Source organism: Thamnophis elegans, chromosome 5 (genome assembly GCF_009769535.1).
Source record: "Thamnophis elegans isolate rThaEle1 chromosome 5, rThaEle1.pri, whole genome shotgun sequence".
In the NCBI taxonomy this organism is placed as follows: domain Eukaryota; kingdom Metazoa; phylum Chordata; class Lepidosauria; order Squamata; family Colubridae; genus Thamnophis; species Thamnophis elegans.
This window is the reverse complement of record NC_045545.1, coordinates 62,692,631-62,707,547: the sequence shown is the minus strand read 5'-3', so window position 1 is coordinate 62,707,547 and position 14,917 is coordinate 62,692,631. Positions and strand designations below refer to the sequence as shown.

Sequence of the window (14,917 nt, the reverse complement as noted above, 5' to 3'; positions counted from 1 at the left end):
AAGCGCGAGAGAGGCAGGCAGGCAGGCGAGCGCTCTTGTGCAGTGACATCGGACTTGCTGCGTAATGTAACACCAATTCCCAATCCCTGAAATGCAGGCCCAAGGACAGCCCCGTTCAGTCCTGCATCTCTTCTCCATGCACAGCACACACAGAGTCATATCAGAGGAGAAATGTAGGCAAAAGGCTCTTCTCTTCTTTTTCTGCCCTCCTTCTCCCTCCCCACCTGACATCCTTGTATGCCTCCTGAGCAAGAAAGCAAGCAAAAAATCCTTCCAGTCTTTGGGACGTTAGACTGAATTTCACCCCTGCTGGTCAGATGACTGGCGGTCAACAGAGCCCCAGGCAGAATTGCGCCCTGTGAGGCGGCCATCTCCACACCTCCTTTGCCTCTTAGCGCTCCCTGCTGCCCCCTTGCCTCTTAGCGCCCCCCTGCCGCCCGCTTGCCTCTTAGCACCCCCCTAAGTCATCCCACTGCCCCTCAGGGGGCAGTACCGCCCACTTTGGGAACCACTGATCTAGACCAACATGCTTCCATTATGTATTTCACTTAATTTAGAACTAGCATGACTACTACTTTTACTAATGTCATGTCTTCTCAAATCAGGGAAAAGGCCAAGGAACTGTGGCAGAGCATTCACGATCTTGAGGCTGAGAAATTTGATTTACAGGAAAAGTTTAAAAGGCAGAAATACGAGGTAAGACTAAACATCGATATCAATTTCTTTACAGTTTTGGATTCTATATAGGGTATTCAAATGTCACTTCTTCTAAGACTGAGTGAAATTAAAGGAGAAATATTAGAACTTTTGGGAGCTTTGTAGAACTTTTTTTATTTTTTGAGAACATTTTCATAATTGAAGTCAAGTTATGTCAATGTAGCAGCATGCATTATTAAAAGATCTGTAGTAATGCATAGCCTACTGTGCTGTTAACAATGTACACATTCTACAGGACACAAATGCAAGCTATGCATCCATAAAAGTTATCTTGGGATAGTTATCTGCCCAAAGAATTTTTCCATTTGACCTGGAAATGAGCTGTCAGTGAATGATTGCAGATGTCTCAATAAAACTTGCTGTACAGCTGAACACAGGCCTGTGATTCAGTACTGCCATTTGTACAGTGTAAAAGTTTTTATAACTGTTTTTAAAACCACAAAGCAATCCCCCAACAAGAAAGCAGTGTTTCCATCCCTCTCTGTAATTAACACAAGGGAGCTAAATGGGAAGATGGTTATTCTTTTAAATACATGATCCCTAATTGGCTGGGATCACCTGTGCAACTGATCCAGGAAGAAAAAGAATTGTTTTTATGCTCAATTAACTTCCCTTGCTTTGAGGAATATTATTGTGTCATGCCTTCATGAAATACTGTAAATGACAAAATCCTTCATTGGCTGGTATTATTCACATTTCTGTGAGCAAGAAATATCAATCAGGAAGTGGGTGGATTGAAGCAGAATGGACAAAAGGAATCATGGTGATGATTAATCTCAGAGAAAGTTGAATATTTTCCTCATTTGGGTGTTCTAGTCATATTTTCTTTGCACTGAAATCACTACTGAAAACGAAAATGGACAAGCTTTCAACACAACCTTGGTATTTACTCCCCCCCCCATTTATTTTCACTACAAAATGACATATTTTTTTCATCAAATAAGAACAGACGGGCATGAGTAATCTGACATGACTCATTTGAAAGACAATCTAGATTTATTTCCATTTGGAACCAACATGATAAGTCAGCACTGAAGATCTCTTTACATGAGTGAAGTTACTTCTGTGCTTCAAGTGGATACAGTTGAATAGGTGGGAAAAATAGTTTAAACCTGCTTTCCCTGAACTGAATAGTTTTATTTATCTTGGACTATACTTATCAACATTTCTCATTGGCAAGGGCAATTCTAAGATTTGTATTCCCAATGTATGTGGGCACCCCAGGTTAGCAAAGGATATTTTAGGCATAGGGATACGAGAAAGGCCTTGAGAAATGGGGTAAAAAATGCTGCCTAGATAACAGTCAGATAAGAGAGGGCCTAGCCCACATTGTGCAATGCACAGGGAAAGAGGTGGATAAGAAGCCCTCACTAGCTTTTCAGGCTGTAAAAGTGGCAGTAGGAGATTTGAACCTTCAGACTTGCAAAATGGATGTCAGCTTTCCCAGGCAGACCAGACAGGAAACAAATTCATTGTAAAGCTTCATTAACAGAATCTTGCAAGTCTGAAGGCCCATTTTGCAAATGTGAGGTTTCCTACAAACCTCAAGACATTTCTAACTTCTGCCTATATAGATCCATTTTGTCTACATAAGAATTTATATCAAAAAGAGACTCTAGAAAGAGTGCAGAGAAAAACAACAAAGATGATTAGGGGCAGTGGTGGGTTGCTAACCTGTTTACTACCAGTTCACTCGTGTATGTGCACACACTCATGGGCAATGCTTCTGCGCATGCCCAGAAGCATCCGGGAGGGTGGGCGGATTCTCCCACCACTGCCACTTCTGATGAGTGGACTGGAGGCTAAAACATATGACGAACGGTTGCAGGAACTGGGTATGTCTAATTTAATGAAAAGAAGGACTAGGGGAGACATGATAGCAGTGTTCCAATATCTCAGGGGCTGCCACAAAGAAGAGGGAGTCAAGCTATTCTCCAAAGCACCTGAGGGTAGGACAAGAAACAATGGATGGAAACTAATCAAGGAGAAAAACAACTTAGAACTAAGGAGAAATTTCCTGACAGTTAGAACAATTAATCAGTGAAACAATTTGCCTCCAGAATATTGGTGGGATTGAAAATTTTAAACTACAGGTTCTGTGGGCATGGCTTGGTGGGCGTAGTATGGCTTGGTGGGCGTAGTATGGCTTGGTGGGTGTGGCATTCCCACCCTATTCCAGGAGAAGGTTACTGCAAAATCCCCATTCCCTACCGATCAGCTAGGACTTGGGAGGTAGAAAATAGATGGGGGTGGGGCCAGTCAGAGGTGGTATTTACCAGTTCTCCGAACTACTTAAAATTTCCACTACCAGTTCTCTAGAACTGTTCAGAACCTGCTGAATACAACTTCTGCTCCAGAAGTTGTGAATGTTCCAACACTGGAAGTTTTTAAGATGATGTTGGCTAACCATTTGTCAGAAGTGGTATAGGGTTTCCTGCCGAAGCAGGGGAATTGGACTAGAAGATCTCCAAGATCCCTTCCAACTCTGTTATTCTATTCTATTGTAAAAATGAATTTGCTATTAACATTTATGAACAGCTATCTCACTCCTTCTCCTCATGGATATTGGTGTTATTCAGGTATCAATAAATGAATATTTAAGATTTGTTTCTCAGGATCACCATTTTTATGTTTCTTTTAATAGTTCCTTTGCAATACTTTATAGAAGTAATGAGCTCTTCATTCAGCCTTTGGTGGAGGAGAGTGAAACACTTTACTACATTGCCAATAAAAATTGCTTGCCATTTTTTAAATGTTTAATTGTAATTTCTTGAGCCTTGAGAATTGGATGCATACAAGTTTCATACATTTTTATTAATAGTATTTTCGTTTGATATTCACTTATACTATCTGTGATCTAAACAAAACAGCAATAAAAACACAGCATGGCATAAACTAGTGTTAATATAATCAATATCTAATCCCAATAGTGTCATAATTGACACTAACTGACAAGTACTGTCATGAAAAGTTCTTCTAGCTTCATAAAAGCCTTAAAATATTTAAATATATTAAATATTTAAAGGCCTCTAAAAATTGCATTGCTTAAGATGGAGTAAATTCTAAAGAGTGAGAGCTAGATGGAAGAAAGCTTTGAAATGTGGGGTGCCTATTCTAAGATAAGAGAAAATTAAGTCATCCTGATTGCATAAGTGACCCAAGCTTGTGGGAATATGAATTATGATTGAGTGGCATTCTTATGGATGTGGAAAGTCAGCACCAGCAGTTTAAACTAGTAATACACCCATATATTCAGCTACTTTAAGAATTGGCAAAGTGGGGGGGAATTGGGAGAGATCCAAGCCTATAGAGACCATGCAATTCTGGACTTAACCCACAACACAGAATGCAGAGTTAGGAAACTAGGCAGCAAACTGCAATAATAATTCAGGAGAGATACAAAGATAGGAACTAATCAATGTTTAGAAATGGCTGAATTCTCCAGAGGTTCAGATGGTGAAAGTTAAAAAAATGTGAATTTATTCATGAAAGGCTATAATATTCTCCTTTCTCTAACCCTAACCAGATTTCCTTACTTACTGCACGCTGTGATGAGTTAAGCAAGTAGTAAGTATAGCCTGTTTCCTGGAAACATCATCTATGGTGTGGAGCTATGTATGCAACTTGCTGCTCTCAATAGTGTCCTCCAATGTCCCTGTGAAGTCTGGATGCTATCAATGCCTTTTCAGATAACTCTGTTGTTCTTTGGCATGTTTGCCTGCTTGGTTTGCAATGATTCCTATAATCAAGTTTAAGTCTCGTGAGGTCACACAGTCTTTTGTCTTTTCAGCCATCAACAAGGTTATGGACATGAAAAATCTTTTGGAAGCTTTCTTTTCTAATTGGAATTCTGTACCAGAAGCAGCAGTAACTAAGGAGCCTAGCCTAACTAAATAAATATTGTTTTTCCAGTTCTCCCTTTCTTTTACTCCAACCTTTGATTCTTCTCCTAAATCGGTGGTTCTCAACCTTTGTGTCGGGACCCCTTTGGGGGTCGAACGACCCTTTCACAGGGATTGCCTAAGACCATTGGAAAACACATATTTTCAATGGTCTTAGGAACTGAGACATCAATTTTATGTTTGGGGGTTACCACAACATGAAGAACTGTATTAAAGGGTCACAGCATTGGGAAGGTTGAGAACCACTAAATAGAAGTATCATGATTCTTTTGCTTTGGGCAATGAACGTTCCAAGATCTTTTCCTGTTAACTTCATTATGTATCTCAAATTATTAGAAATGTTGTAGGTTAACTAACATTAAATTGTTGGTTCCGGTTGTATATGTATCTTTAGTTGCTTTGCAATTTCTCCTTTTTGGAATTCTGAAACTTAATCGACATACATTATGACTGGCTGACATTTCAATTTCCCACATAGCAATGCAACTTAGTTTTGTGGCATTATTAGTATTGCTCCCATATTTATGAATGCTTTGAGTGGACTCCATGAACAGGACATGGTTGTACAGAGAAAATGCATAATGTTCAAAATGAAGAATATTGTGGAGCTGTGCTAAGGGAAGTAGAGTTTCAAGAAATGCAGATCCTGCCACAAATAGCAGAGCTTTCCTTTTAAGCTCCTGAAAGGAGAATATTCACCTACCATTCTGTTGCTAGAAAAAATCTCAATGGAAACACGTTGGAGAAGCAATATGAAAAATGAAGCCCTCAGAGATTAGTAGAGCAGGCAAGTGAATTTAAATCTCCTCTTCATTGAAAGAAGGCATATTGTAAGAAAAAGTTAAACGGATATAATAAAAAAGGGAAATAAGGACCGAGGTAAATAAACATAAAGCAACCAAATATGTTTCTGGTTCTCACTTCAACATCTGCTACCGCCTGCAAGCCTTCCTGACTATTGGGGATAATCAATGTCTTTGGTCTGTGTTCTTTTCTTGGCTTCATACTGTGCTGACACAGTAGCTCCCATGCTTTCTTCTTCTTGAAACATCATTACCTATTTATTTCTTTTCCAGATTAATGTTCTACGGAACCGCATTAGTGATCATCAAAAGGTGTAAGTACTCAGAACATGTAGTAAAAGGTCCATCATGTTTCATAGCATCAAGCACTCCCAGTAGATCTTCCACATTTATCTCTCTTTTTTCTTTTGCACTTCACAAATCTTTCCAGTTTTAATGTGTGCTGTCTTTTTTGTCTTCTTTTTATTTCTTTTCCTGTTCTGCTTCATTCATTTATACTAATCCTTTGCTCTTCATTTCTTGCCTTTCCTGTTGTTGCAACCCAAGGCTAATAAATGAAGACAACACCTCCTGTAGCTTGGTATTCAGGTGTCTTGAATGAAGCACTTCTACTATTAGCAACTTATATCATTCACTGCTATTGCTTTTCTTATTTAATTTCTTTGCCACTTATTTCAATTGAGCTTTCTCACTTTCTCTTCTGTCTACCATCTTCTAAATTTTGTTTTCCCATTATTATTTATTCTACATATTGGGTGTAGAAGGGTCATTAAATTTTTTATGAAAGAGTGAGATCAAGAAGGCTCCCACTGGAGTGAAACAATTTTTGATGGGCCAGCAACAATATCCTACCTTTGCCATTAGTGGATCTTTCCCAATTATCTGACTAGGTCCACTCCCAAACAATTTGGTATTCTCCAATAAAGTTGGATTATAACTCTCAAAATTCTAAACCATTGGTATCATTGAGGGCTGCATCAGGGTTGTGTTTGACCTCTGGAGGGCAGGGGGAGCATGGCCAGGGGCTCATGGCCAGCTCAACGCCACTCATCTTGGGGAACCTGTGGTGGCCTGAGTGCTCTGCCAGCAAAATTGGGCTCCTGAGTTGCGTTTTTGCCTGCAACGGCCTCGTGCAACCCTCTATCAGCAGAAACGGATTTCGGGAGGACCACCAGTGGCCCTTCCAAGGTCTGTTTTTGCTGGCAGAGGCACCATGGGCAGGTCCATTGTTGTTTCCAGGGCCATGGGCCAGATCTAAGCTCCCCCTAGGCTGGATCCAGCCCACTGGCCTTGAATTTGACACCCTTGTACTAAACCATTAGAGACATTATAGTCAAATACATCTGAGAAGAGACAGGTTGGTCTCTTCTCCTTATGTTTTATTCTTTCCCATCCCAATCCAATTTGTAGATCTTATGCCTACTCCTACATTTTTCTCTATTTCTTCATGTTCATTTCTAATTTTCCTTCTCCAGCTGCAGTTTTCACTAAGTTCCTTCGCACCTCCTGAAACTATTTTACTTTTCATCCCTGAACATCATTAGTTTCTCACAGGACATCATTTTTCTCACTCTTTCAGTGCACATCCTTACTAAGTGCAAGAAAACTGCATTAATTAAGATGCATTTCTGTTACTTTTCTATGGCATGGCTTGCTTCAGTTAAGTTTTACCACACTATGTGGTGTCAAAATTCAGCTTTGAAGTGGAAACCATTCCTCACCTAGGTCATATAATTCATTTTCTAAGACCCAGAACATTATGTGTCTTATCTGATATGTCAGAACTATTCTACTCAATTATGAACTATCAGCCAACATTGGTATCTTTCCATTTTCCTTGGCTATGACTCTCAGTTTAGAGATGGGGAATAAAGGCACAAAGAGGCTAAAAACTCCTTGATGTTATATGTATAGCTTGTAGGAGTAAGTCTACACCAAGTGGAAACTCTTTTATCTTTATATGGATATTGCTTCTCTTATTGATGTGAGCAACAAATATAGCTGCTTGTAGACTGGAATAGTTCTAGGTTCCTATTTCAACCCATAAACAGATGGCATCTTGATTAGGAATGTCTTGATTTCTGGTGGCCTTTTTAGATTCATCAAATATAAATTTTATTGATTAGACTAATCTACTGAGCACTACTAAACTATATTTCTTCTTTTGTCTCCTCATTTATTTCAGGAAAGGGTAAGTAGCATGTTGTGCCCTTTGGGGTGTATTGATCTGCTGTGCTAGTTTGCATTGTGCAAATACTTAAAGGAATGGCTTTAAGCATCACTCTATGTTATCTTTGGTTTTATAGCAAATCTTGATTTCTTATCTATCTCTATTGATGGCCAACTTTGGCAATGCTTTTTACGCTCTGATTTCAGTTTTATTCCTGGATAATCAGGGAAGAGTCAGGGGTTTTCTACCATTGAACACTGATATTTCCTCTCTACCTTCCAAATTAGATAGTATGATCTGAGGATGCTCTGGAAGCTGATATAGGGAGCCTGGGCTGCTATAGAAAGTGGAGGAAAGGGTAATTTTGTCAGAGCAATAGAAGATGAGGTTATAGGACTGGCATACTAGAGGCTAATGGTAATCTGGGAAATCTCTGCGAATCTTTTCAGGGTAATAAATATCATTCTTAATCTGTCCTCAAATTTAGGAACAGCTGTTGCCCTTTCAGAGAAACAAGACAAATGTTTTGGCTAGACAGAGAGGGTAAAGAATTAAACCAAATGTTTATATATTTCCTAGTTGGTTTTTCGCAGCCAGTCTAAAGCTGGATAAAGCTGTTGCTTCAGCGACATTGCATTCTTGCTCTTTAAAATGTTTTCCGAATGGCTCATGCACGGCCTATGTCCAAAACACCATGCAATTTTGTTTACAGAACAATCCACCTAAGGGAATGTTCAGTGTTAAAACTGTATAGGCAAAATCCCATTTAGTATTCTTCCTCAACCTGACATTCTCTAGATATTCAGGACCAATCCCCACAATCTCCAGTACCAAGGACTAAGGTATAGCTGGGCACCATTTTCAGTTCCCAGGGTTATACAACTCACTTAGGAATATATACACAGGGGAACAGTCATATATGTCAATTTATACCAGTGTCTCTCAAATTTGGCAACTCTAAGATGTGTGGACTTCAACTTCTAGAATTCCCCCCAACAGCCAAGTTTGAGAAACACTGATGTATATCCTGGGTATTGAAAATGAATGGAAATTCATGAAGCTTGCTTTCTCGGCAAACCTGCTTGTAGAAGTTCTATTTCCCGGTGTGGAAAACAAATAATTATCAACTTATAACATGCATCAGGTGGGAAACCAGATCTAAGTGGATCACTAGGTGAGAAAAGAAAACACAGTGGCTTCTTATTATAGTGACCAGCAATCCTGGTTATAGGAAGAAGCAATGTGATCTCTTTATTTCAGGAAGCTAAATGTATTCTTTAGTTGGTTAAAGAAAACCTGTTTGCTCCTTTCCAATTAATAATGCCAGCAATCTTTTTTCAATATGATCATAGTGATAATGGTGATCAGTTGACTTGTGATAAAAGTTTATTTATTAGTTTTTTAAATCCCCTTTTTATTACTTTATAAGTAACTCAAGGCACTAAGCATCCTCCTCTTTTTCTCCACAACAACACTTAGCAAGGCTTCCCATGGCTGTGTAGGAAGTTACCAATTGTTTGCTGCAGCATCAAAATATTTCATATCACTACTTCTTTTATGCTTTTACTTATTCTTCTTAACAACTAATAATGGGATATTAATTCCAGTTATTCTCTAATTTTGCTAATATCCCACTTTTTCCAATTTAATTTTAGAGGACTTAATAAACACTTTAAAGAGGAGAGCTAATAAAAGATACAGGGTTTCCTCTGGTATCTTTTATTAAAATGAAATTATTCTGTAAGGTTGGTAGATAATCTCCAGGGCAACCTGTTATTTGCAAGCTTATATGTTTTTATGGTAAGAAATAAATATTTTAATAAATGTACAAATAAGTAAAGAAATAATTATAAAGTAGCATACCTTATGAAAACCGGAATTAAAATAAGTTAATTATTAGAACACTGCTGATCCCTTTATAAATAATAAACCATTTTATCTTATCTCCCTCTTGTCTCCTTTTGCCTTAAACCTGAAAAGAGTTCAACATTGATAATCTTAGTTCTATTTGGCCCTTCAGTCAACTATTGAGCATTGATTTATTTCGAAGTAATAACCTATTTTCTAGCTTAATCAGAAACAAGTGGTAAAACACACTGGAAAGCACAAATTTACAAAGCAACTGAGTATAAACATTGATTTGCAACTGAGTATAAACATTCATTGCAAGGCCACATTATATATAATGTCTACTGGTACAAGCCTCCTTTAATCTCATACCCATTGTAAAAGAAAATACTTTTTAACATACATTCCTTACAATTTTAGCAAAAGGAACAGATTAATCCATGCTGCAGCATTTAACATCTTCCTGTAAAAAAAAAATCCCATAAGTGTAGTGTAGAAGTGTATTTGGTGAAAATGCTGAAAATGAATTAGCCTCATAAAATTATAGTTCCCAAGGCTCATTAGAGGATGAGAATCATCTTGAAGTCTTTTGGGTATGGTTATGGCTTTTAAGACATAAGCTGATTTCCCCCTTAGGGTTCCATTTCCTCAGCACACTATTATCTTCTTATGCATTAAACAGGATGTGTTTTACTGTGCCCTTGCTCTTCCTTCAGTGCCATTTGCCCGCCTTCTGAGAACCAGACTGGTCAGCTTGGGCTGGGCCAAATCTATGAAAGGATTCTGCTGAGAGCTCCCCCCCAAAAAAAAAACCTTGTGAAAAGAACCTCTCTTTGTGTCCTCTGTTGAAAGCAACAGTAGATCTAAACCATTTCTCCCTACTTCCCTTTGCTTCATTAAGATGTTTGTAAAGAAAAAACACCTCACATAAATTCCTTATTTGTTTTTTCCTTTCACAATAGCTCCAAAGCTGCCCGTGGAAAGCCTGTGGTTGGTGGCCGATGGAAGTGAAATGTGTTTCCTGTCTAGACTCTGAAGACAGCCATTCAATACATTTGATCCACTCTCCCAGTCTGTGTGGTTCAGATGAATGTACCACGTTGTCTAGATTTCCCAGAAGAAGCTGCTTTCTAAAGGCCTCACTCTATAACTGCACAGTCCCAGCATTGCACGATGGAAATGGACAGATTACCTGTCACTCAAGTTAATAAATTTGTGTCTGTAAATAAAGCAACTAAAAAAGCTATAATTATTTTCTTTTCCTAATTTTATCATTTGCTATTTACTGGGTAATTTTACAATCTGAAATAGAAAGGAACAGACTTCCTTTATTCCTGGAATTCTTCATATATTGCTAAGAGAACATAACTTTAAAAAAGTCATTCCACCTTGGAATTTTACTGCTATTAATGACTTTGTTATTGGAAGAAGTCCATTTATCCTGTCTAGGACCTTATTTTTAGAGATCACCCAGATTTGAAAGTATTAGTGAATGTTCTTAGGCAACACTCTCTAAACACTTTATAACATGTACGACATGTTCTCCAGGTTATGTATGGCATCTCCAAGCTATACTTCATTGACGTTCTGCACCATGCAACCCACTGGATTCTGAACTCCAGTACCTCCCTCCAAGACACACACACAACACACACAACACACACACACACACACACACACACACACCTTCAGTTTAGAATAGTGATGACGAACATTTTTCTGCTTGGGTATCAAAAGGTCCTGTTGCAGGTGCTGTTGCGTGTCTGTGCATGCCCACCACACCCATAATGCAATGCCCTCCCCCTACACATGCGTGCACAACACCACCACCCTGCACTCCCCTTGCGCATGTGTGCAGGGCCCATTGAAGCTTCTGGACCTCCAGTAGGCCCGTTGGGCCATTTTTTGCCATCCCCATGCTTCAGGAAAGCCTCCGGAGCCTGTGGAGGCAAAAAATGGACCCAACGGACCTACCAGAAGTTCGTTTCCAAACTTCTGGTAAGTCTGTTGGGCCCATTTTTCCCCGTCCACAGGCTCTGGAGGCTTTCTTGAAGCCTGGGGAAGGTGAAAATGGCCTCCCCCACCCTCCAGAAGGCTGAAAATCAGCTGGCCAGTGCGCACGTGTGAGCTAGATCTGACCTACGGCAACTCTTCACGTACCCTCAGATATGGCTCCGCATGCCACCTGTGGCGTGTGTGCCACAGGTTCTGCATCACGGGTTAGAACCTATCTTCAAGGAATTTTCAAGGCAATTGCTTCCTAAGCAACAATTTGCTGTTTTCAATAGCAGCAGCAGCAATTAATATATTGATTAATCATTTAACCATCTTAAGATAAGGGCTTTGGAGCAAGCTAGATTCCTCTACAGAAAAGGAGAAAACGATACTTTGCCAACTTCTCCCCCATTCACTTTGTCTTCACCTCTATGTATCCAGGAAGACTCACAGGTCTTTGACTGTGAACAGTCAAAATCTGGGACAATCCTGGCTATGTTCTCCCATGTTTGTCTTTGTAGTAAACAAGAGCCACAACAAATAAGCAAAAAGCCCACGCCTGACATAATTGTGAAAAGCATGTGATAAAAGTGACAATAATATGCTGTCCTTTGGCTTCACAACTCATATTCATAATGGTTTTTAATAGAAGTGGGTGAATTGCGCTTTGCATCCAGTTTGATTCCTCTTGTGACAATCCTTGAGGCTTTTTATTTGTTTATTTGTTTGTTTGCAAAATAATAAAAAATAAGATTTAGTAGTTAAAAACATAGATGGGGGACACATTAGCAATTTATTGTATTGTTCTTTTATGTGATCACCTGGACGGGTATAATTTCAAAAACAGGCAAAACTATGGAAGAAAGAACTAATGGAATGACATTTTGCATTTTCCTACTGATTGGCTGATGGGAGTGCCAATTGGCTCATACTTCTGTTGCTTCTGCTTAGTACTTTGAGGTCATAAGAAGAAGTGGAAATGCCCAAAGTTTCTTCTCTAGGGAAGTTAATATAAAATAATGTTTATTATCCTGAATTTAAGAAACTGTAAATAAAGTATGCTTATGGAATAGATTGAAAATTGTAAATTGATCAGAGAAATTAGAATAACAAAAGGCAAGGAATAATGGGACAGTGAGAAGAAATAAGATTTGAAAATGAGTAGATGCCACAACATCTCACTTTTCATGGGAAACTTCAAAGCTTCTGACATTTGCTGGAGTTTGTTCAGAGAAGAAGCTGAAACCAATCAATTGGCAAAGTTCTCACATTTTCATGGGGTTCAAATGAGCTGGCCATACAAGTAGTTTGGGCACTTTTCTTCCAGACAAAGATCATATTATAGATTTATACTCTTTCTTTCTTCGTTTGTTTTATGTCTCTGACTAATATGTATGCAAGTAGTAACAAAATCTGACCTTATTTAGCTTTGAGATCAGCCAAACTAGTCCTTGGTAGCCAAACTAAAACTTGGATGTAAAAAAACTACTGTCAAACATTTTCCTCTGTATAACACAAGGTGGAGCTTTGACATCTGCTTCTACCTCTCCCTACCATAATTGCATCTTGCTCTCTATTGTGCCTGTTGATGCCAAGCTCCTGGCACGGTTTCATCCAGAGATACCAGTCCAGACTATCTTTTGACCTATGGCTGAAACTTAGCCAGAGAGCTAAGTCAGAAAGTAGAGATAGGACAATATATTGTCCTAAAGGAACTTCCTCATGTTTTCCAGGGATTGTTTCATCTCTGTCCTGAAGACATCGATTGCATAAGTTATTGAGTCCAATCATATTGAAAATAAATTGCTAATACAGAGTCATCAATTAAGATTGAGAATCTGCTATGTGTGAGGCTGTATATTTGCTGTGCTCCCCAGAGAAACAGTTTAAGCAGCTAAATAAGAAGGCATCTCTTATTGCTTTTCAAAATAAAAGCTTCCCAAATTGTGTTTGTTCTCAAATAGCAAAAGGGTAACAAAATGAATCAAATCTTTCAATTCCCCACAAAACACAAGTGACCAAGTCTTGCAACTTACCTGCAACAATTATTTTGATCATCATAGTCCTTAGGACTAATTAAAAGAAATGTAGCCCTGATTGCTGAAAACTTGCTCTTCTCATCTTACATATTAAATGACAATATTTAAAAATATCTTAGGTATCAAGTAGATAAAGTCACTAAGATTCATTTATCATTGCACTCTAACTGGTCTAACCTGGTTAAGTTGTCTGATTCACAATCATACTTAGTTACTTGAAATGAGTTTGCTCCTGTAATCTCTGAGAAATTGGGCAGGATTTTAAACATTTTTCTCCTGGCCACAAGCTTTTTGCACAGTTGTTTTTATTGTATATCTTTTTGTATTTATTGTTATGTTAATTTTGTTTTTAAGTTCAGTGTTGTCTGGAATGAGATAACTAAACAATAAATAAAAATTGAAAATGGCTTTTAGTGATTTGGAGACTGTAAGAGAAGTAACAGTTCTCAAAACTGGTCCTGGTGACTATATTTTACTTTTGAATGTTGCTGGTCCTTCAGACTCAGAAATATTGGCAATGTAGAAGGTACTAGTCCTGGCAGCATGCTCTTATTCATGCCTTTGATTAAGGAGGTAATCATCTCCTTTGATACAAAAATCAAAGTGAATTCATTTAGTGCAGTAAACCAACCACGAACCTGAGTGAGGTTTCTTTATTAAAACTAATTTTAAATGAGTGTCAGACATTTGTCATTATGACATTTGTCATGGTGATCTTCTCAGGTGTGTTACATAGCAGGTTCCGTTTGGTTTCTAAGAACTGGTTGCTAAATTATTGCACACATTACAACTAAGTTAAAACCTCACATTTTCCTGCTATGCCTGACAAGCTGGCTTATCCAGGCAGGGTTAGAAGCAAAACCTGGAATGTGACATAGAGTAAGCTTTGCAGGCTAGGCAATCTGAAGCTCTAATAGAGCTATATTTCATGTTTCCAGTTAGACAGGCTGCCAGGTAGACGGAGGGAAATGTATTTCTTATCATTAAGTGTATTAAAAATAATGGAACGTGGGCAGTAATAAAGAATGTAACTTATTTTGATTCTTTTTAAATAGAGTTTAATGTGAGTAATTCTGGTTTATGGATGAACCTTTCCCCATTTTAGAAAAAAACTTAATTCAACAGGGCACAAAACTGTATTGTGTCAGTATCATTCTATCAAAATGAATTTATTATAATCATGAATTACTCTTGACTGGTGGAGCCTTTTCACTTGCTTTAATTACCTGTTGCCATATGAATAATATGAATGTTGGGTGGGGGGGAGTTAAATATAAATCTAGATATTCATGTTCTTAGAACCACACCCATAAGGAATATCAAGTAATGTCTTCAATTCTCTGATAAAAGCAACCAGGACCAAATTTTCTACATTTTTACAACAGACATAAGTAATATCCAGAATGATCTGTCTCCATTTTGGCCTAGGTCTCCTAATGGTGG

The 14,917-nt window shown here is 38.3% G+C and overlaps 1 protein-coding gene across 3 annotated transcripts in view; it reads left to right on the top strand.

Annotated features, from left to right (window-relative positions):
• The window catches only part of TNNT2 (troponin T2, cardiac type), a 40,530-nt gene extending 29,841 nt beyond the window's left edge, over nt 1-10,689 (top strand). For 2 of the 3 annotated variants that reach the window (XM_032218963.1, XM_032218965.1), the window contains 4 exons: nt 606-696; nt 5,696-5,736; nt 7,608-7,613; nt 10,403-10,689. In XM_032218963.1, the coding sequence (XP_032074854.1) occupies nt 606-696; nt 5,696-5,736; nt 7,608-7,613; nt 10,403-10,451 (187 nt within the window). In that variant the 3' untranslated portion in view covers nt 10,452-10,689. The remainder of the gene's footprint in view (nt 1-605; nt 697-5,695; nt 5,737-7,607; nt 7,614-10,402) is intronic. The other variant, XM_032218964.1, reaches the window with a different exon arrangement.
• Nucleotides 10,690-14,917: the final 4,228 nt, after the last annotated feature.